This window comes from Mus musculus, chromosome 2, assembly GCF_000001635.26.
Source record: "Mus musculus strain C57BL/6J chromosome 2, GRCm38.p6 C57BL/6J".
NCBI classification, from domain to species: domain Eukaryota; kingdom Metazoa; phylum Chordata; class Mammalia; order Rodentia; family Muridae; genus Mus; species Mus musculus.
Genome location: NC_000068.7, coordinates 38,716,394 through 38,738,024, shown reverse-complemented (window position 1 = coordinate 38,738,024; position 21,631 = coordinate 38,716,394). Strand labels below are relative to the sequence as shown.

At 45.7% G+C, this 21,631-nt stretch overlaps 1 protein-coding gene across 4 annotated transcripts in view, besides 8 other annotated features; it reads left to right on the top strand.

Annotated features, from left to right (window-relative positions):
• Window positions 1-14,656, top strand: part of Nr6a1 (nuclear receptor subfamily 6, group A, member 1) — a 203,093-nt gene extending 188,437 nt beyond the window's left edge. For 3 of the 4 annotated variants that reach the window (NM_010264.4, NM_001159549.1, NM_001159548.1), the window contains 3 exons: window positions 6,858-6,979; window positions 8,390-8,542; window positions 10,110-14,651. In NM_010264.4, coding sequence (NP_034394.1) covers window positions 6,858-6,979; window positions 8,390-8,542; window positions 10,110-10,198 — 364 coding nt within the window. In that variant the 3' untranslated portion in view covers window positions 10,199-14,651. Of the gene's footprint in view, window positions 1-6,857; window positions 6,980-8,389; window positions 8,543-10,109 lie in introns of all 4 variants that reach the window. The other variant, XM_011239025.3, reaches the window with a different exon arrangement.
• Window positions 18,072-19,923: an enhancer, noted in NCBI's record as "1.8 kb SmaI/AccI fragment for fetal Leydig cell enhancer (FLE)". NCBI's record gives its function as "enhancer in testis" and the evidence as "EXISTENCE:transgenic organism evidence [ECO:0001131][PMID:22128023]".
• Window positions 18,072-21,631: part of a biological region, named in NCBI's record as "Nr5a1 5' regulatory region", that runs on past the window's edge. NCBI's record gives its function as "regulatory_interactions: Nr5a1".
• Window positions 18,338-18,583: a conserved region, noted in NCBI's record as "conserved region; CR-8". NCBI's record gives the evidence for it as "COORDINATES:sequence alignment evidence [ECO:0000200][PMID:22128023]".
• Window positions 18,605-19,405: a DNAseI hypersensitive site, noted in NCBI's record as "adHS1; the nucleotide coordinates are approximate for this feature". NCBI's record gives the evidence for it as "EXISTENCE:in vivo cleavage assay evidence [ECO:0001075][PMID:15737622]".
• Window positions 19,137-19,288: a conserved region, noted in NCBI's record as "conserved region; CR-9". NCBI's record gives the evidence for it as "COORDINATES:sequence alignment evidence [ECO:0000200][PMID:22128023]".
• Window positions 19,546-19,721: a conserved region, noted in NCBI's record as "conserved region; CR-10". NCBI's record gives the evidence for it as "COORDINATES:sequence alignment evidence [ECO:0000200][PMID:22128023]".
• Window positions 20,476-21,276: a DNAseI hypersensitive site, noted in NCBI's record as "adHS2-3; the nucleotide coordinates are approximate for this feature". NCBI's record gives the evidence for it as "EXISTENCE:in vivo cleavage assay evidence [ECO:0001075][PMID:15737622]".
• Window positions 20,634-21,251: a matrix attachment site, noted in NCBI's record as "NheI fragment C". NCBI's record gives its function as "associates with nuclear matrix" and the evidence as "EXISTENCE:fractionation evidence [ECO:0000100][PMID:15737622]".

Genomic DNA, 21,631 nt, shown 5'->3' with positions numbered 1-21,631 from the left:
TATTAAATAAACTACCTTTTTTGTACAGTTTAAATAATAGAAGTTATATGATTTAAAGATAGCCAAAACAAGGATAAATGAGATATGGAGAAGATAGGGTACCAGTTTCTATAATTCTCTTCACAGGTTGGGGTGTATCGGTTCCCACCATCCTATATATCACATATGAACAAGGCCAACACTTGAGGAGAGAGCAAAGCTTCAGGCCTTTAGGAGCTGTGCACAGCTGAGTGGGAACCTGGGAACCGGCTCTCTCCATTGCTCTTCAGGCAGTCATTGACTTGCTCAGTGTCTTCAGGGTGCACCTACCTGACATTTTGTCCTATAGACAGATGACTCAACCCCTTGTCTATAGCCTCTAATTCATTGTTTCTATCAGATTTCTGGCTTTAGCTCATAGCTTTGGATTGAAGGGCTGTTTGGATAGCAGTAAGCTTGCTGTATTGTTGTTGGTTTGTAGCCTTGGCCTCAGGGAGCCCAGCTTCCCTATTTGCCTGGGATCTGACTGCCTGTGGTGGTGGTGGTGGTGGTGGTGGTGGTGGTGGTGGTAGAAGATGACAACGAATGATCAATCTCTAAGTTCTGTTCCCTGAAGCATGAACAGCTTTCCAGGCAGATACTCTGAAGGTATTACATGTATTGGGAGATGTTGGGGACAAGGCATCTAGGAACAGAGACCATGTAGATGAAGTGTCTTTTGTTTCTTTTTCTCTCCTTCTTTCCCTCCCTTAATGTCTAGTTCCGTAGATTTAAACCCCGAATCTTACAAGAGCTAAGTGCTCAATCATTGAGATGATACATCCCTAGCCTCTTGACATATGCTGTGTAAGTGCTCTGCCATTGAGATGACATCCCCAACTCCTTCTCAATCACTTTGAGATAAGATCTCACTAAATTTCCCAGGCAGGATTCAAACTTAGAATTCTCTTTCCTCAATCTCCTGAGTACCACACCTAGCTTAGACATGGTTTTGAGTCCCAATTCTTCTTTTATAGTAGCAGATACAATCTATAGTGCAAGGTCATTGAATAGATTTCAGAGGGTATAAGAACTATTCAAACACTGACTAAGGGAAGAGAGCTGTACTTTCGTACCTGACTTACCCCAAGAACAGACATTTGAGATGCATTTTGAAGTGAGAATTTTCTAAGTACAGTATAGAGGGTAATGTGAAGTCAGGAGACAAAAAGAACTCCTATAAGAGCTGGGCATGGTGACTCGTGTCTTTAGTCCCAGAACTGGGCAGAGGCAGGCAAATCTCTGAGTTCAAGGTTAGCCTTCTCTACAGAGCGAGTTCCAGGACAGCCGAGGACACACACAGTAAGACCTTGCCTAGAAAGAGACAGGAAGGGAAGAGAGGGAGGAAGGGAGGAAGGCAAGGAGGGAGGGAATAATCTTAGGTGTAAGGCTGTATGTATAAGGCTCCAAAATCAGTCCTGTGTATTAGGGAACAGAAAACTGAGGGAAGAGAAGTGAATGGAGACAGAAATCCTCCTCCCTGCCTCTGCCTTTTGAGTGTTGCAATTAAAGATGTACACCACCACTTTGTTTGGTTTTTTTTGTTTTTGTTTTTGTTTTTTTAATAAGAAGACTTTGGATTTGGTGTGTTGGACAGGTTGCATTTGAGGAAGTGTTCGATGTGGGCAAGACTAGAGCACAGCTGAGCAAGAGGGTGAGGCTACTCTGTATCCATGGAGAGGAAAACAAGGCAGGATGACACAGCAGTGACCTGGGAAGAGAGGGCAGCACCAAGCTAGGGCTGTCAGGGATTTGGCTTCAGCAGGACTCTGAGTAAGGACGGTTGTGGGCCCAAGTTGTCTTAGCTAGGACCAAGCCCTGGGAAGAACGGTGGGAAATAACCCATTCTGTGTTGGCTTGGGTGTCTTGAAGTCTGAGTTGCATACAGGAAGGACCAGGAGGTCATCAGATCTGGAAGTTGAGCCTCTGGGGTTAGGTTAATCACTGCCAAGCATCCCCTTTCTGCTAGAATCCCAGGGTGAGGAGTCTAATTGGCCATAGCTCTTTCCTACTTTGCTGTCCTACTCCCACTCCCCCAGGCAGCCTTTGCTTCTTCACAGCTCCTGAGTGTGAGTGCCTGTGTCAGGAAAGGCTTCCCAGATGATGCATGACCAGCTCCTTTTCTCTTCCAATACTGAATCAAGTTTATGGTGCCTATTCCTCATCAGACTGTTATCAGACAGAGAGGTGGACAAATGTGATTTAAAGCAGATTGTAGCACCAGCCAGTGACTGCTCCTAGCCCTAATCAACACCCTTTCACTCCCTGGAGAAGATGCTTTGAGTTAGAGAGATTTTAATGGGTACTAGTTCTCCAGCTGGGCAAACACAGTCCTTTTGCTCCTTTTTAACAGAAGAATGACAACAATAGAGACACTTTAAGTGTATAACAACCAACAGGGCTTGTTGCACCAACTGTATTATTGTTTTGCCTACATTATTGTTGAGTCCTTGCTGCCATCCTATAAGACTAGTACTATTAGCCCCTATAAATATATAGACCTTGAGTTTCAGAGAAAATAAAATGTAAGGCTACAAAGGTAGAAAAAGGTGACACTAAGATTACTACACAGGTCTGTTGTACTCCAAAGCCAGAGCTCTCCACCATTACACTATACCATGTTCTTAGGAGGAATGATTTTCTAGAATGTGTCATGGAGCTGTAATCTGATTTGTATGTGTTATGAAGATGACAGTTCCTTAAAGACTATAGCTAACGACTGCTGCTGAGGAGGCTACATTTAGATGAATGGAAAAAAAGAGCTGGTCCTCTCTGCCCCTGAAGAGGATATAACTTACATCGTGTCAGCTTCAATTGCTGACTGAATGGTCCAGTGGTTTGGGGGATCCTGGCAGGAATGTTTTCCTTGTCCTAGAATGCTTGTGTGATAGGAACCTGGGAGAAGAATGGGTGTGTTTGTCTGGCTTTATGGCTTTGAATGCTGATAATTTGTAGACAGGGAATACAGGGGCATCGGAACAGTAGAGTGGGCAGATGTGGAGGAGGAACGGCTGGAAGAGAAAGCAGGCCCGTGGAACAGAGAACAACTTTGTTTATCAAGGGGTGGGATGCGGGTGTGGAGGAAAGCTTTACAGCCAAGCTGTGGGGACTGCTGGGCTGGCTGCCAACCCTAGCCACTGCCTAGGGACTATGATGGCGGCTTGTAAGATATTTGGAAAAGAGGGGTGTACTATTCCCAAGAAAAAGGACAGATCCTGGGCATATATATATATACAGGTCCAAACACTTGAGAACTCCTTTGTGTTCCCCAAATCAAGATAGCCAGGAACAGATTTGGCACTGCCAGCTCAGGGTCTGGATGATAGCCACACACCTGCAGATCCTACCTTGCAGTGGTGAGCACTTGGTCGAGAGCTTGCTGATTAAGGGACAAAGCATTATTTGTGCTGGCTGCATTGCTCGACTACTAGACAGATGTCAACAGCATCCTCCCCGTCGTCTTTGCCATGCTCCACCTTACTTATTCCACCCTACTGCTCCATGCAGATAGTATTGGGAATCGTCAGTAAACCCTTTTTTTCTCTCAACAGCTTAAGTAGCCAGCAAGTACTGTTATAAGGAGTGGTCTTCACCCCTAGGCACACTACTTCCTACAAGATTCATCATCAAGCAAGTAGAACAGAAGTACCTGGCACCTCCTAGGGACAGGCACCAAGATGAGATGTTATTATGGTTTCTGATGAGATAGCATGTGGCAGCCTTTCCCAGGTAGCACATAAGAACTTGACAGGGTTAGGGTAGGTAGTACAGCACTAGGAAAGCCCCTGTACTTGGAATTCAAAAGCCCTGACTCTTTCTTATTAGTTACTTTGGGAGAGTCACCTCTTCTTTACCCTAATACAGACGTATATGGTTCATCTCACAAGTTATCAGGAAAATAAGAATGCCTATGAAAAGGCCTTTATGTCAGGAGCACAGTCAGTGGCTGCTCTAAGCCATCATTCCCATACAGGAACAAAGGAGATTTTGATTAATACACTTTTTTTTTTTTTTTTGGTTTTTCAAGACAGGGTTTCTCTGTATAGCCCTGGCTGTCCTGGAACTCACTTTGTAGACCAGGCTGGCTTCGAACTCAGAAATTCGCCTGCCTCTGCCTCCCAAGTGCTGGGATTAAAGGTGTGCACCACCACGCCCAGCCCACTTTTTTATTTTTAATTGAGAGGATAAGGATATATATATATATATATTGCTAAATAAAAGTACCAAGCATTCAACATGCAATAGAATGGTTGGTAAGGGTTTTAGAGTGGATACTCAATATGAATTCGTCCATTAATCAGTCTGGGACAGTAGTAATAGAGTCCTAAAGGCCATTGGGCTAGAACAGTGAGGAACTTGAACTAGCCTTTACAGCTTACAGCAGCTCATATAGGAAATGAGAGGTTTCTTGCTTTGGTGGCATGTCTGGGGCCTCTCCACCTAAACATACTCTATCCCCAGGGTGCCCATTTCCTAGCCCAAAGTAGACAGTGCGGCCAGACTTGGTCCTCGCTGCTAGAGCCCAGCTTCCTAAACTGTGTGTCACAACCCTGCATGAGGCTGTGTAACTGAATGTAAAGGCATTACTAAAAGATGTCTATACCTTCTATACAAGTAGACATTAATTCAAAATCAAACTCACTATGTATTCTCAGTGTCTCCTGTGAACACTATGCCTCTGGAAGCAATCAAACGTGTTGACCAGAGCTTCCCTGCCACCTTGGTTCTCAACACTCATTTGATCACACATGCCCTCATACATAAATATTGCCGCAGATAACTTAGCTTAGATCCCAGGTTATTGTCGTTTTTGCTCTTCTAGAAACAAGATGGTGTTATTACAGGAAACAAAGACTTTGAGGATCATCCTCTCGTCATTCCTTATTATTTTAAGTATCAAATTAGATGTTTTTAGATTATGTCAAGTTTTATTTTAGCCAGGTGTGGTGGTACATGTAGTCTTGAAATCTTAGCATTTGAAGGCCATCTCTACTGCATGCCGAGATCAAAGCCAGCTTGGGCTATCTGAGACCCTATTTCAAAAAAAAAAAAAAAAAAAGTTTCCTGTCTGAGTTTATGACTTGAAATTAATTTTGAAAAAGTGTTAAATGAATTTGACTTGGGATTAGGACGCAGTTTTTTTTTCCCATTTTTTATTAGGTATTTAGCTCATTTACATTTCCAATGCTATACCAAAAGTCCCCCATACCCACCCACCCCCACTCTAGGACGCAGTTTTTAACAATTTCTGAAATAACCCTAAATATACTTCTGCTACTTCATACCTAAACCATTGATGGTTATAAGATCAAAATATCAATTAGGCCAGATGTGGTCATTTAATCCCCAAACTCAGGAGGTAGAGATGAGCAGATCTTTGAATTTGAGGCCATCCTGTTTTATATAGTAAGTTCTAGCCCAGCCAGGGTCTAGAAACTTGGTCTCAAAAAAACAAAAACAAAATTAACTCTGAAAACTTTGGTGTATGTCCTGCAGTGTCAACTAGAAGTGTCACATAGAAGCAATTTAATTCTTTGTTTAAAAAAAAAAAAAAAGCAAGCATGTCTATCTCATTTGTATTCAAAATTGATTTTATCTTTAATAAATGGTAAAATTACATGCCAAAGAATTGTCTTTAAGTTTATTGGGACTGGAAAAAAGTGCTTAATAGGTAAAGTACTTATACCTACTTAGTTCAGGTACCTGTAGTCGTGTAAAAACCTAGAGATGTCTATAACCACAGCACTGAATGGGAGCAGAAACAGGCAGGTCCCCACAGCTTGCTGGGCAGCCAGTCTAGCCAAATTAGTGAGATTCGGAATTGAATTAGAGACTGGTATCCCTAAAAATAAGGTGGAGAACAATAGTGAAAGGCACAGTGTCAACCTCTGGCTCCTTATGTATCACACACACACACCACATACACCATATAAAAAGAGTAAAGATGAATTCCACTATGGTTTATTATTAGTGTTAGGATAGATTTGTATACCTGTTTTTTATTACCTATGTAAGAATTCATCAGGTGAAAAGAAGTTATGTGTAAAATAGTTCAAGAAGCCTGTCAGGTCTGCATGGGCCAACTACCCTGGATACTAGAAGCTAGTCCAGGTTTCAGGTTCTCATCCCACCACCAACTGGCTGTGTTTAGGCAGGCCAGTCCCCTTTCCATGCTGAACTTGAGTCTCCTAGCTGTATGTTGGTAATGATTATCTCACCCAGCTTTTAGGGTTGAGAATGCACAGAAGGTGCCCAGCACAAAGCCTCTTGTAGTATAAAGACTCAGCAGGTGCTTCCTTCTACCTTGGGGTGAAGTCAGGAATGCCAGTAAGATTTTTTAATTGTATATAATCTCAGCCTTGCTAGAAACAGTGAACCTAAACAAACATAATTGGAAGCATTTTCCACATTGTGGCTGAGGCTCTCATAGAATCACCATGGCAGCTGTCATTGATACTGGAGACTGCATCTCCACAAAAGCTGTATCTTAATATTGTCACATTCCTCTTCATTTCTACCCCAGATCTCCTTCAGCTCTTGTTAGCATAAGCAAACAAACATTATTTTGCACAGGGAGGCCTAAAGCTTACAGGGTCAAATGACTTTCCCAGAATCTCACAGCTGTTTGTGGTGCGGTTGGATCCGAACCTGGTTTTACTTGACTGTCTGACCTGGGAACCGGAACTTACCTAACCTATACTGACTGCCATACAAAGCATGGAGTTCCCTGTGGGTTCCCTCTCCCCCAAGTGGAGCTTCTTTCCTATCCTAGATAACGTCTGTGTGCCCGTCCAGGCCTCTGCTTCTATCCAAGGTAAAAACCTGTATCTGTTCTCCAGATTTAGTGATGAAGGGATGGAGGTGATTGAACGACTCATCTACCTATATCACAAGTTCCATCAGCTGAAGGTCAGCAACGAGGAGTACGCATGCATGAAAGCAATTAACTTCCTGAATCAAGGTGAGTAGGTGGTGGCAAGAGCCCTTGCCCTTCTGTATCACAAACACAACTCCCCATCCCCCACCCCCACCTCCCGCCCCCAGGACTGTCACAGAATCTGTCACACCATGTGACCATAAGTCTTGGAAGACCTGTACTCCCCCTAGTCATCACCCTGGTACTCTACGGTGCAAGGAATGCTTAGATTTTTTTTCTTGAAGTCTAAATGCCACAATCTCTATAACTCACAGAGGAAGGAAGAGGATTCACTTTGTTTAGTCAGTTTTCATGCATTTAAACACAGACATCAAGGACAGAACGTGCGTCATTTAAAATATGTACAAGTTTACCAGCAACTGAAGAGAGGGTGACTTATGAAACTGTTGGAGATAAGGCTGGTTGACAGGCTGGCCATGGCTCTGATGTCAGGGATGAGTGGTGGTACGCAACCCTCCATGTGCACGTGAAGCTCGCTCTTCATCAGAGTAATCCAGTTGATTTATAGGCATAGTGCCAGCAAGTAGCATGTGGTACTTGCTGGAAACTGGCCTGTGAAAGAAAAAGTAGCATATGAATGCCCCAATCCCAGAGTGGACCTGAGTGATTCTGTTGCTGTAGCCTCAAAAGTGCTCAGTTTTCTAATCCGGAGACTTGATCAGCCCTTCCTTTCTACCACTATTCCCTACTCAACTTTCCAGTGCAGTATAAACATACTACTCCAGTCTGTATACCATCATGCATTTATCAGGTGACCTACATGCCTTCTCTAGTCAAGCCCTATACTATGTATTAAGGATATTGGCAGGGTTTGGGGAAAGGAGAAAAAAAACCAGGCCAGCCCCCAAGTCCCTGGAGAATTCACATTCCAGTAACACTCTACACAGTAATTGTACTGTATACGGGGGAAGATTGGTAGCAACTTCTTAGAGGAGGAAAATGTGTACTGGACCTCAAACGCTTGGTAGACTTTACATGCTGAATGCTTTATTCATCTCCTATCCATTGTACATAAGGATAGATATACATATGTATGTACATGCATGCATACGTGTGTACAGTAAGACAGAATAGTAAGAACACAGGGACAATGGAGATGATAGGTGTCAGGCTCCTGACAACCTCTGCTTCAAAGATGCTCTGAAGGGTTATTGAATAAGCTGTTAGCCACCACACTCGTTGGTTCCTGTTTTGTGCCACCATATATATCCTTTATTAAGAGCTTAGCACTCTTAAGGTCCAGGCAAAGGGCTAGCCTTTGCATACTTTCCCTTTTCTATCTTACTTTCCCTTATCCAGATCTTAGTTTCTCCACATTAGAAAAAGAAAAATCTTTGTTATAACTATATTTAACAATGTCTCATTTTTTATAAATCTGATGCCACCGCCGCACCCCCCCCCCATTCCCTGGGTGATTTTTGTTTTTGTTTTCAGATATCAGGGGTCTGACCAGTGCCTCACAGCTGGAACAACTGAACAAGCGGTATTGGTACATTTGTCAGGATTTCACTGAATATAAATACACACATCAGCCAAACCGCTTTCCTGATCTTATGATGTGCTTGCCAGAGATCCGATACATCGCAGGTAATATTCTGGATCCAGGCTTCCAACCTTCCTAGCTTCTCCAAGCCTGTGAAGGGATTGAGATGAGCAGTGTTCATAGGGTATTTACTCTAGGCCATCACCAACTGCAGACAGTACCTTTGTCCTCAGATAAGTTCTATTCTAAGAGGAAGAGAAACTGGCATCTCCAGGCTCCTGTGCTGTGCAGGGGGTGTGGATGACGAGAGCAGCCTGTGTCTGTGTCTTGAACTACATATATTGCTCAGAAGTAATTTTATTCAAACAATTTTTTAAAGATTTATTTATTTATTTTAGGTATGTGAGTACACTGTCACTGTCTTCAGACACACCAGAAGAGGGCATTGGATCCCATTACCGTGTGGTTTCTAGAAATTGAACTCAGGACTTCTAGAAGAGCAGTCAGTGCTCTTAACCACTGAGTCATCTCTCTGACCCTCAGCTGTACACTTTTAACTTTTAGATAATGAATTTTATATGTGAATTATATGCCAATTTTCAAAGACTTTATTTCATAGGATTGTGCAAACTCTTTCCAGGGCCATATAAAGTGGCACCTTTAAGCTTATGTGTCTACAAAGAGATTTTGTGTGTTGCATTGTGTTGTGTTCATGGTCTTGCACCTTCTGCTAAGTTCCTGACAATCAGTAGGCCTGTTTCAGTGTATAACCTTGGCTCTTTGTTGTTGCTTTATGACATTTAACGAGGATTCTTGGTTTTGTTGTCCAGCACTCACTAGGATGATGTTTAGACTGGGTTGTTTTGTTTTGTTTTGTTTTTCTGTAAAATTTAGCAGCACAACTTTTCAAGGAAAAACATGTCAGTCTGACAGAATTTTTTTCTCTATTTCTTGAGCCCAGAGCAGTCTACAGATGTAGACTGGACCTGGCAGTATTTTCAATCACCCAGAAAGCTTTTGAAAAACAGCAGTGCTTAGTAGGTTGCATCTCCAGACGTTCTGACTACTGGTACGGGGTGAAGGCCAGGCATCAGTATATTTTAATGCCCTCAAGGTGACTCTAAGGTATTGTCAGGGAGAACTACAGCCTTGGGTATTTTGCTTGCAGAATTTGTGTACTTAAAGCTCTGAGAAGTTTATCAGTGAAAAAAGCTGTCAAACTTTATCTCCAGACATTTCAAATTTATTTTTCCCTGTAATTCTTCTCCTTACTTCCCTAGAACTTTTATTAATCATTACTTTGTTTTAAAGAGTAATTTTTTATAGAATGCTAGAGAGTTGGTGGGAAGCAAGTTTCCTATAGTCTTTCAGCTGTGAAAAGCTTAGTAGGACTCCTTCTCCATTTCAGCTCTAAAACAGGGGTAAGAGGCTATCACAGACAGAAATACGGAGTCTAATGAGACAATGCATTAAATTGGCTGGCACAGAGCAAGTGTAGCAGATGGGAGAGTGAGCAAAGACACCCTGATATTATCAAACCCTTGTGGCCGTCTCAGTACTTCTGATACACTTGCCCTCATCCTGGACCAAGGTGATCAGCAGCCTGAGTGGAGACAAAGCAGGCTTTCCTTCCCTCCTGGCCGCTGCTAACTGTCTCTTCCCTTTACCTAGGCAAGATGGTGAATGTGCCCCTGGAGCAGCTGCCCCTCCTCTTTAAGGTGGTGCTGCACTCCTGCAAGACAAGTACGGTGAAGGAGTGACCTGTGCCCTGCACCTCCTTGGGCCACCCACAGTGCCTTGGGTAGGCAGCACAGGCTCCAGAGGAAAGAGCCAGAGACCAAGATGGAGACTGTGGAGCAGCTACCTCCATCACAAGAAGAATTTGTTTGTTTGTCTGTTTTTAACCTCATTTTTCTATATATTTATTTCACGACAGAGTTGAATGTATGGCCTTCAACATGATGCACATGCTTTTGTGTGAATGCAGCAGATGCATTTCCTTGCAGTTTACAGAATGTGAAGATGTTTAATGTTACCGTGTTGTCATTGTTTAGAGATAGGTTTTTTTGTATTTTGAGGGAGAGGGTAGGATGGACTAGATGAGTATTTCCATAATGTTGACAAAGACAACTACCTCAATGGAAACAGGTGTATGACCATCCCTACCTTTTCCACATTTTCTCAGCAGATACACACTTGTCTGTTAGAGAGCAAACTGCCTTTTTTATAGCCACAGACTTCTAAGTAAAAGAAGCAAACAAAGGAGCGAAGTGGTATAGGGAGATTTACTAATGGCCAGTGGGACATCTGAGAGGCAATTTGATTTTGATCATCTCATCCCACAAGCCTGAAGGGCAGAAACTCTGCCTTACCTTCTGCTGCACCCCTCCCCCACACGCTGTTGTCTGTTGATGCTGCTGTCAAGTTTTCATCCAGGTAGAGTCCTAACAATAAGCCAGTATGTAGGACTTGCCTCCCAGCGCCCTTGTAGCTCATAGCTGCCTAGTTTGCTGTTCTAGATCTACCAAGGCCTACCTTCTTCAGACCCCATCCCTACCTCTTATGAATTTGACTTCCTGTCAGTCCTTTAGAAAGGGACAGGAAAATGCCATGTTCTGAATTCTGATGCCATTTCTGATTTGTTTTTTACATTGTTTCCCTCAAAAGGTAGAGGGGCAAAGACCAGGCTGCTGAAAGAATAAAGACTTCTTTGGAAGTCGCTGTTCTCACCCAACCTTATCCTCTGAACCAAATCCAAAATCCAAAACTGCCACTTTTAAACAGTAGAAAGGACCAGAAACTTTGCTGCAAATTTTTGTTGTAAGTTCTCCCATTAGTCCCAAAATGAGATTTGTTTGCCAGGGTCTAGAACAGAAAGTCAAGACCCAGAGAAGCCCAGCTCTTCCTTCAAGTATTATCAGGGATCTAACCTACCAAGGTTTGGAGGGATGGAGCCAGAAAGACCTAGAAAGGAAAGGGGCATTAAACTACCTCATGTTTCTAAGGGCTAGGCTGCTGCTCTGCAGCTGCAGCCTGGGCCCCTGTGCTTTACTGCCTACCCCATCTAGTTCTAGGAAGAGTTTTTACCCTCCAGACTTTGGCCAGACCAACTAGGTTTGTCTTAGAGCTGTTTCAGCTGCTTTTCCCTTTCTTTGTACCAGGCTCTCCTACCACTAGTACCCCAGACACATGCTCCACTGGCTGGTATCTCGTGCTGGGTCTGCCTCACCCACAGTATCTTTTTTAGCCTGTTTTGTCAGGAACTGTTTACACTTCCCCAGTGAAGCCTATTAACTTACCCTGGAGACAACAGCATCCTGTGCCTCCTAGGTAGTGCCTCCATTTGTCAGTTTTTCTCTTTAGTGAAATGATACAGGTACCAGCAAAGTGACAATATGTCCTTTGATGTCCAAAGTTCAGAACATTATTTCTTCTCATTCTTATTCCCCAGCCACTTGAGAGAGAAAAAGTTCCAGATAGAATGTTTTTCACGTTTGTGGGAAGATATATGTATTGATGTGTCTGTTTCTGAGCTCACAATATTTTCATGTTTGCCTGAATTTTTATATTTAACCAACCAGATCATGTTATTTGGCTCTGGGTCAGATTCTCAGCTGCTTTCCTCAAGCTAGAAATCAGAGACACAGTTCAGAGACAGCACCTCTGTGCACACAGCAGCCTTCTTTGCTTAGACTTCCATTTATCAAATTGGTACTTTTTTAAATTGCTTTTCAAATTAGCATTTTACCTGTTGTGTTGAATGTCAAAGCTCTGATGAGACAAGAACATATCTTTCCAATAATGTAGTATTAAACAGAGCAAGTTGTTAATTTGTAGAGTGGGGGAAAGGTTCTGCAAGTTGCCATTGTACAAATCCATTTTTACAAATGTTTGCAGCAGATTCCACAGAACAAAGAGCCCATTCATTGCCAAGAGCCCTGCAGAATCTCTGAGCCAAGTGGCTGTGTGTTCCGAGCTGGAGCCTGACCTGTGGACCGCCTTTAATGTCTTCTGCACCCAGTCCTTTTATGACATGGGCTTCTTTTAAACAGGGTAAAGTAAATGGGCTGCTTTGCAAACTCAGGTATTATGAGGAGAAGGTAGGAGTGTAGCTAGCAGCGTGGAGACATTAGGTCAGCCACTAGATGTATTTGTGATTTTGGTTTGAAGGACACAGAGAAAGGTTGGAGGAGGAGGTTTGGTATGCTTGTTTTTTGCCTTTTTTCCTATAATGTTTGATTAACAGGCAGCCTTTTAGCTAGTGGAAGAAGGAAAAACTTGTGCATGCTATATCTCATTCCCCCCTCTCTCTCTCCTGTCCTCTCTGATCCAGACCACCAAAAATACTCACTTTGAGTGAGAATTTTTCAACCATAAAAACATATAGCCCCCAAAGCCATGTGGAGAAGGAGAGCCCACCTCCTTGCACTGTGCTGAAACATAGAGGTTTCCCCCTGCCTTTTCTTATGTATGCTTTCTTGACCCAAGGCAGAAGTGTGGAGTCTTAGAGCTTTGTAATTCCTGTTCTCTGGCTCCCTTTAAAGGCCATTTTTGTCCTTTGCAAGGTTTGGTAGTCTCACCCTTAGTTCGATGAAATTCCCTACAACTCCTCTCAAAGCACTCTACCTGGGTCCGGACACCCAGTCCCCAGGGCCAACCTACAAGTGAAGGAGACAGGTCTCTAGGGTAGAGGGAAGCAGGCAGGAACCTCCCTGTCCTGATCTTAGAACAGTGGAAGTGAAGAACACCCCACACTCTCTAGCTTTAGAATACTGGGGTTTTGGTTTTGGTTTTTTAAATTGCAGTTGTTTTAAGAAATTCAACCTTTCAGACCAGCCCTTCCACTAAACTTTGATTCTTTTTCTTTACTGCTTTTTTAAACCTAAAAAAAAAAAAAAAAGAAAAAAAAAGGAAAGAAAGCAAGCGCACTCAGTGACTCCCCCACCTTGGTCTGTGGGAATGCCCGCCCGCACTCTGCCGTCCATCCTCCTCCCTTCTCCTCATGCAGTGTCTGTGAAGTAGTTTTATCTGTTTCTTAGGATGAAAAACGGCAATCATCCCACCAGGTGCTGGAAACTGGTCAGCCTTGAAGCAGGCACTTCTGGGACCACAGCTCAGGGATGTGTATTTAATTACAGGGTCCCCAGAAAGCCTCTCTTGGCTGCCACAAGTAGCATCTTTCCTGGACTTGGAGTCAGACCCTGACAACTTCCTCTGAGTGAGCAGCCCCAGGCCACTGAACTGAACGCAAGCTTGCCTATGGGTCTGGGCTTCCTCAAGACTTTTGACCGTCTTACACGTGAGCTTCTCTAGTGCTCATGAGAAGCCTAGACCCTTTGCCCAGGGTCTTATCTGGCAGTCCTAAGTACACCCAGCTCGCTTGGGTATCAGCTGTAGGCTCAAATGGAAGCTGTGGGAAAGGCTAAGGCCTGCTCCAAACCCAAGAAAAATGTGCTACTGGTGGAAGCTAGTCTTCTAACCTGGAAGCCAGCCAAAGGGTTCTCTTGCTCTTTGCTGACCTTTTTCTTAGCCGAAATATAATAGGTGATAATGTTTTTTACTCAAATTTCCATGGGGGAAAAAAGACTACCTCTTGAGTGACATCCTGGTCGATTCCTCTCTGAGGAGTCCTGTGGGAAAAGAATACTGTAGCTCCCGTGCTGTTTACATGTTTCTGTCGGGAATGAAACCCTGGACTGTTGTGTTTTTGTCTGTGTTGCCATCCCAGGCCTGTGATAGGAGCTTGTGGCTGTATTGTAATGTCTGGGCAGTGTCTGGGGAGTCCTTTTCACCTGCCCAAATAGGGACAAGCCATCGCTAGAAGAGGCCTCCACCCCCTTCCTATGCTCCATAGCTTGGATTTCAGGGACTCTGATGGCAAGTGCATCATGAACCTACCTCAGGCTACCTCCCAGTCCTCCCACAGTCCTATGTAGGAATCGAATGAATGGATGTCTCTGAGCCCTTGTTCCCAAAGGGCCGGCCAAGGGCTGCCTGCCAGCCTGGCTCCATCAACCCTGCATGACCAAATGATAGTTGGCGGGCTCTGCAGGCTGCTCAGGCCCTCTGCTACCTCCCACACTTGCCTGCTGGCAAGGGGTGGGCCCTGTTCTGTGAATTGACTACCTGTGGAAATGTGACCAATTAGTATGAAATGCATGTTTAGCAAGTATTAGGTACTGTATTTGAACCAATAAATGTGAATCCTCTGCACATGCCATCTGTCTGTGAAGCTTATCTTGGGCTGGGGGAGGGATGGCCTGGTGTCCTGAGGCATGGACTCCTGCTCATAGTCAACACCACTCCCATCTCTGTTACTGAGGGCTTGTAGGAAATGGTCTGCTCCTGAACCTCGGGAGCCAGTGCATGCCTGCAGCCGGCTGAGCACTGTGCTAATTTTTCATAAACCCAGACCACCATGAGTTTTGAGGACTATTGACTCTTTGTAAACAAAGAAACCAAGGATGAGAATGATGAAAAGGCTTGCACAAGTTTCTCAGCCAGAAAAAGGCACAACCAGGGGGTTCTAGATGGGAGATACACAGACCTTAGAAGTGCTGTGAGGAGAGTATTGGGACTTGGGATTGGTACAGGTAGTGAGGAGGGGCTTCCCAGATGAGAAAGTCTCCAAGCTGAGAACTATCCATGAGGGTAGAGTCACCACTGCATTTTGTAAGATCCTACAGAACAAAACATGAGGAAGGAACTGAGTTTGGGGACACCATGGGGGCCTGGAGCACTGCTGGAAGGAGTTTGAAGTTTGAGAGAAGGCTACATGCTGAGCCTCAGCTGTGTCTGTGACAACAGTATGCTGGGCAGTGGTAGCTTGCCTTTCCTGCTCAATGAGTGCTCTAGCAAGTTAATACCTGACTCTCCAAACAACTCCTAAGGTTCTTTATAACTTCTGCAGGATGTGAGAAAATAGTGACTGAAAAGTCAAAGGACAGGGCAGAGGCAACACAGGGAGCGTCTTGAACCCAGGTCCACCCAGCTACAAAACCCAGCCATCTTGTCCTGCTCACACACTCTGGCAGGGTGAAGGCTGTGAGGACAGGGGGAGGGTCCTCCATGGCAAGATAAAGGCCAGGAGAGCCTCGTCAGTTTATTACATTGTCCTGCATGAAACAGAAACACCCAGCTGCCGTCTGTGCTCCATACCCAGCACAAGGTACCAAAGAGCTCTTGAGGCTTGAAAGAGGTGATCTGAAACAAAGGGCCCACAGCAGCAGGAGGTAATAGGCTGTCTTCACAGCCTCACAAGAGGGAGCAGATAGAAACAGACACAGGAGAAGGGAGTATACTGGCTGCCTAGCGACAGTCACACCCTATAGCCACCTGCACCATGCCCCGCCATCCCTTTTGCTCTGAAGCACACAGGCCCAGGGAAGTTTAACCACGTGCCTAAGATGACACATGAGCAAGCTGGAGAATTAACTTTTGAATTCAGGTCTATCTGATACCAAAGTTACAACAGCTTCCTCCCTGTTCTTTCAGCAGTTTTGAGCACAAATGGAGTTTGTAACAAAGCTTAGGAACAAACAGCCTTTGGTTGAACCTTTCCCTATTCAAAAACAAGCCAACCCAAGAAAGATTAACCCTGTAAACTGTATACAGGCTCAACCTAATCAGGCTGAAAAGCAATGGTGTCCCAAGACCCCAGCCTGTGATTTCTCTGAACATAGTCACTCATGAAGGCTTTGTCAAAAAAGAAACAGTTCTGGAAGTGAAGTGTGTGCCAGAAACTGAGGAAATGCCACACTATTGATCCCAGACTCCCAACCCTCCTTTGTCTATAGCCAAGGCTCTGGGAAGCCCTACGTGAAGGAACACCCCACTTAGCCCAGCCAGGATGCACCAAAACTACCTGTTTGTTGGGTTTACTTTTGTCATCTGTAAAAGTTCTGTTGAGTCAGCATTCCATGGGGTAAAATTAGGGGTAGTGCTCTCCCAAATATCTAAGTTGCTTCTTAAGTAATGGTGAGCTTTGAACTTCCTGGGTTGTGCTGTGACAGTCTAGGAAGAAAGAATGAAGGGTTATAGCTTAGTGTTCTGTTCCAGCACTAAAGTCCTAAGTGATACAGATGTAGAGTGGGTGACTGAGGTCACATTCCAGAGCAGCTCAGTGAAGTGTGTGCTGTAATGATCCCATTTTACAGATGAGTAAACTGAAGCCCCAAACAATAAATAGTTTGCGTAAGGAGACCTAACTAGGGAGCACTCAGGAATTCATAGGAATAAATGTTGGGTGACTATTTGGAAGTACCCATGTTCTCTGAGCTCCTCTCCAGGCTGGAGATGAGCAAGGATGTCTCTGTGTAACCAGCAGTGAAATCTAGCGCTCCAGGTTCCAACAGTGGAGCCACAAACATCCAGAAGTGGTGACAGGGGAGGCTGCTGGGATTGGATGATCTGGCTGCAGAGACTCCTTTCCAGGGTTCACTTCCCTCAGGCAGCCTGTGCGCAGCAGGAACATCAACAAGGGGATAGATGCCTCCCTGGTCCCCACTGGCCCACTGGCATCAGTAGAGGATGGTACCTGTAGCTGAGGAGTTTAGGAATGACAATGGCTAGCTCTAACAGGCTTCACTGAAGTCCAGACATACATGGAGGCTGTGTGCTGAAGCTGCAGCCCCTCCACTCCAGCAGCAGAGGCCAAACAAAGCCAGGAGCCCCCTCTCTGCTCGGCCCGGCCTTGGCCTGATGGCCCATCAGGAGTTTGGGTGCAATGACAATTAGCCTGCCAGCTCCTATGGCAAAAGTGCCCAACTGCCAGACCCAGGGCTCCTGGAGACTTTGTTCCCTTGGCAACAAGTCTCACCATGGAGACCACAGCCCCATCCTTGCCCTCCTTGCAAGCTCCCTCTCCACAAGCCTTCCCTGCTCTACACCCAGTCCTTAGAGCATGCAGGTATAGCAGAGTGCAGTATGAAAACAACAGGAGTCCAGTTCTGTGCACCCACTTTATGTCTGGCAAGGCTCTGTCTTCATTTGGTTAAAAGGCACCAGACCGTGCCATGCCACTGTCTTCATTTTGGTTGAAAGCCAGGCAGGCACCAGACCAAAGTCTCGAAGCTGATCAGTGCAAGAGCTGAAACTTGCATCCAAAGCTTCAGGTCTAGGATCTGTGGGGTTGTTTGTTTGTTTGTTTGTTTGTTTTAGTCCCTGTGGCCACGGGGCACAGTCTGATTTGAACTAGATAGCTGGGTAGACCCTCACACATAACCACCGCTCCTACTGGCAGCACAAACCATGGTTGCAACCCTTCGAGGTTCAGGCTGGGTCCAGCATCAATGGCAGAGTTGCACTATTTTAAGCCAGGACTGGAGAATCCCATGTGGGCACAGGGAGGTTGGGCCTTCTTCCCGGAAGTCACCATGGCCTCCCTCCTCTCCCCCAGCAGCTTTCTGAGGCAGTCGCTTCCCTACAAACAGGAAGGAGGTCCTTAGGCTAAGACCTCCAGTCCCAGTTTCCTCCCCTCCCCCCTACACCCACCTCACGCCCTAGCCTCCTCCACTACATGGAAGAGCCCACCAGATCTTGCTTCATGTATCTACTAGGGATGGCTTCCTAGGTGGGTGGAAGGGGGCCTAAATGTTCCAGTCACCCCATTGTTCCCAGGACAGACTCTGCTTTCCCGGGCCCTTTGGTCCTCTCGCCACAGTCTGACTCTTCCCATGGATGTTGGTCATTAGTCATAAGAGCAGAGATGTCCCCGAGATTTGGTCTAATTCAGAGACCCTGGAGAAAAAGCAAAGAAAAAATATATTAGAACATTGAAAGTAGCAAAGAAAAACAAATTGGGGCAATCTGAGAGAAAGATATGGGGATAAACAGATTCATGGAGGCAGAGAAGCAGAGAAAGCCCAGAGTGCAATGGGCTTGGGCCCAGTAGCAGCTCTGACTACCTCCCAAGCTCAGGCCTGGACTCAGAGCTGTGGGGGGCCCACCCGGCTGCAGGACTGGAGAGGAATGTGGGGAGCAAGGCTGGGTCACCTCTTGAGGGCCAAGCGTGTGCGCTTTGAGATAAACTGCCCCAGGAAGGGGCCACAGCTGCGCTCCAGGAGCGTGGCAGAGAGGCCCAGGCCCAAGGCTAGAGGTTCAGCCCTGCCAGATGCCCAGCACCTGCCTCTGCCAGGAGGGGCTCTATTGGGCTTCATTCTAGAAGGTCCCGAGTCCCTTGGGCCCTGCCTTCCTTGGAAGTCATGGAGCTTCTAAGTGCATCTGTTGGAATAGGACCAAGAGGCACTTACCTGGCAGCTCCAGGGCTGGCTACAGTCTTGGCTCAGGTTTGGAGGATGGGAAAGGGATGAACACTAAGGGGTTCTTGCAGGAGTGCTGGGAGATTGGGATGCAGAGAGATAGTGAAGCAGTCAGTTCTGAATGAACCCCAAGTTGTCCCCATGTGATTCTGTACTGTGGTGTGTGTGTGTGTGTGTGTGTGTGTGTGTGTCCACACACTACCTCCAGTGTTGGAGTAGGGGTGCAGTGGTATTCTCATCTACGAGTTGGCAGTCTCTACACATTGCCTCCACAAGTCCCTGCCTCTCCGTCTTGAGAAGTAGCCACTAGATGTGCTCAGTCTCCCCCACCCCTCACCAGGTGGTCCAGCCTAGTGAGCCACTGGAGGAGGAAAAGCCAGCAGGTCTAATGAAGTCCCCCCGCCCCCGCCCCACCACCCTCCTCATGATGCAGCTGAGGCTCCCTCCACGGCCTTGACCCAGCACTGTGGACTTCTCTGACATTGGCATCGGATCTGAACATCTGGCAGCAGGCTGATAAGGGGTGCAGCGGAAACAGCCTCTGCTGCTGCCAGCAGGCCCGCCCCCCTACACTGCCCGGAATGGGGTCTCCACAGCTAGTTTCTTCTGCCTTTAGCTCCCTGGGCCCCTTGGCCTTTAGTCCATTTTCTGCCTCCATCTCTCTATCTCTCTCTCCCCTCCCTTCCTCTCCTTTCCTGCACAATTCTTTCTCTATTCCTCTTGAAGTTCCCCCATTCTCCTCCTCCACCGTCTGGGGGTCTTCCTTACCATTAGCAGGTCTCTGTCCCTCTCCCTCTCTCTCCCTAGATTCTTTTTCTAGCTGTTTCTCCCCACTGTCCCCCAATCACAACTGTCCCCCCTCCCCTTCCTCTCAGTGTCCAGGTCTCTGCTTCTTTTGTCCTTTTTTTCTCCCTCCAGGAAACAAGCCTGGCACTTTGGGAAAGTCCCTCCTCAGGAGTGAGCCTGTGTGCTTTGTTTGCCTTGGGGAGGCAGTGCTGAATCAGGGCTGTGACTCTGTTTCCTTGCCATAGGTCTCCTAGCCTAGACCCCCAGCGTCGAAGCTGAGCTTACACGGGAACACAGGCTGCCCAGGACACAGGCGATGGAGTGTAGGCTTTGCTTTCCCACTGCTAAGCTGTCCATGTTTGGGTAACGTTAGAGAGATACCTCCTGACTCTGCTAGGCCCTGAACATTGCTCACAGCAGGTGAAATAAAGATAGTCTACCCCATTCCCAGGATGGTAGCAAGGGTTTGAGACTAAACCTAGGTATGTAACGATTCACAGGAATATAACGCTATTCCCATGTCCACAACCCCAGCTCCTTCCTGCTCTGTCTGGTCCAGTGGTGGAGCACCTCTATGAGTTGAGGCCAGTGGGCCAGAATAAGAGGCAGCCCTGAAGATGTGGGTATATCATATCCAAGGTTGACTAGAAATAAAGAGTACCCTGCCTAAGTGTTACTGACAGCTAACACCTAGAGGAGACAACACAAGAATTAGCAGAGCCTTAGACCTTCAGATATGCATTCAACAGTGCTGAGGGCCCAGAGATAGAGCAAGTCTTCCAAAGAGGGTTCCCCTAGCTGACATGAGTCACACTTTCACAGAAGGGCAAGCAATGTTGACAGTGATGTTGCAATGTCAGACTCAACAAGGAAAAAGCCTCTAAGGACAGAGCAGCCAAGCTTTCAGCAGATCGTGTGTGTGTGTGTGTGTGTGTGTATGTGTGTGTGTCTGACATTTACTGAGCATACATGGCATCCTAAGAGGACACTAGGTAAGTCACGTGTGCCATCACACCTCATACCCCTTTTATAAAGGAAGAGCATGAGATGTAAACAGGTCACACAGCCAGAGATGGGCCAAGTTGGAATGAAACCCAGTCTCTGCCAGCAACTCTCAAATCTCAAGGACTTGTCAGGACATCACAGCTAAGCTAGCTGGTTATTTCCACAGCACCATGGTGCTGAAAGATCCCATTTAACCTGTTTTAAAAGTCAGGTTCTAGCTGGGCAGTGGTGGCACATGCCTTTAATCCCAGCACTTGGGAAGCAGAGGCAGGCTGATTTCTGAGTTTGAGACCAGCCTGGTCTACAAAGTGAGTTCCAGGACAGCCAGGGCTATACAGAGAAACCCTGTCTCGAAAAAACAAACAAGCAAACAAAAAACCAAATATATAAAAAAGAAAAATATTTTCTAAAAAAAATAAATAAATAAAAGGCAGGCTTGGCATTTCTGAAGTCCTGGGTTTGAACCCCAGCAACACAACACACACACACACACACACACACCAGGAGATATAGAATTTACTTCATGAAGTCTCCCATCAAAAGGGGTGCAAAGAGGCAGGATTTTGTGGTACTGTGTGTGCCACAGGGTAAAATGGTGTTTTCTGGTCCATTTCTTTACTAGACTCAGAGGATGAACAGTGTGAATTCCAAAGTGAGACCCTGTACATGACAGCCAGAGAATAGAGTCAGGCATGGCAGCTTACACCTGCAATTCCAGCACTCCAGGCTGATGCAGGAGAATTGCCACCAATCAGAGGCTAGCCTGGACTACAGAGTGATGGTTTATCTCCAACAAAAAATTTAAAACTCAGAAAAAAATGTTTAAATTAAACAAAAATAATGAAGTGGGGGACCGAGAAATAATAAAAACAAAACAAAGGGGTTAAATCCTAGCTCTATACAAGAAAACTATGACTTTCTAGGTTAAAGAGGCTTGACCGAAGCCAGAGTGTTGAGGAACGTTGCGTGCAATGGTATAGATATAATTCAAATGAGCAAGTTTAACTTACTCAAATATTATGTCGAACAGTAGTAAAATCACTGTGGAACTCACTATTTTTTTTTATTTTTATTGAAGCCCCCCACCAGCCCTGCCTCTTGCATAACCCCTCCACCCCATCCCCCTCCCATTCTCCTCCAAGA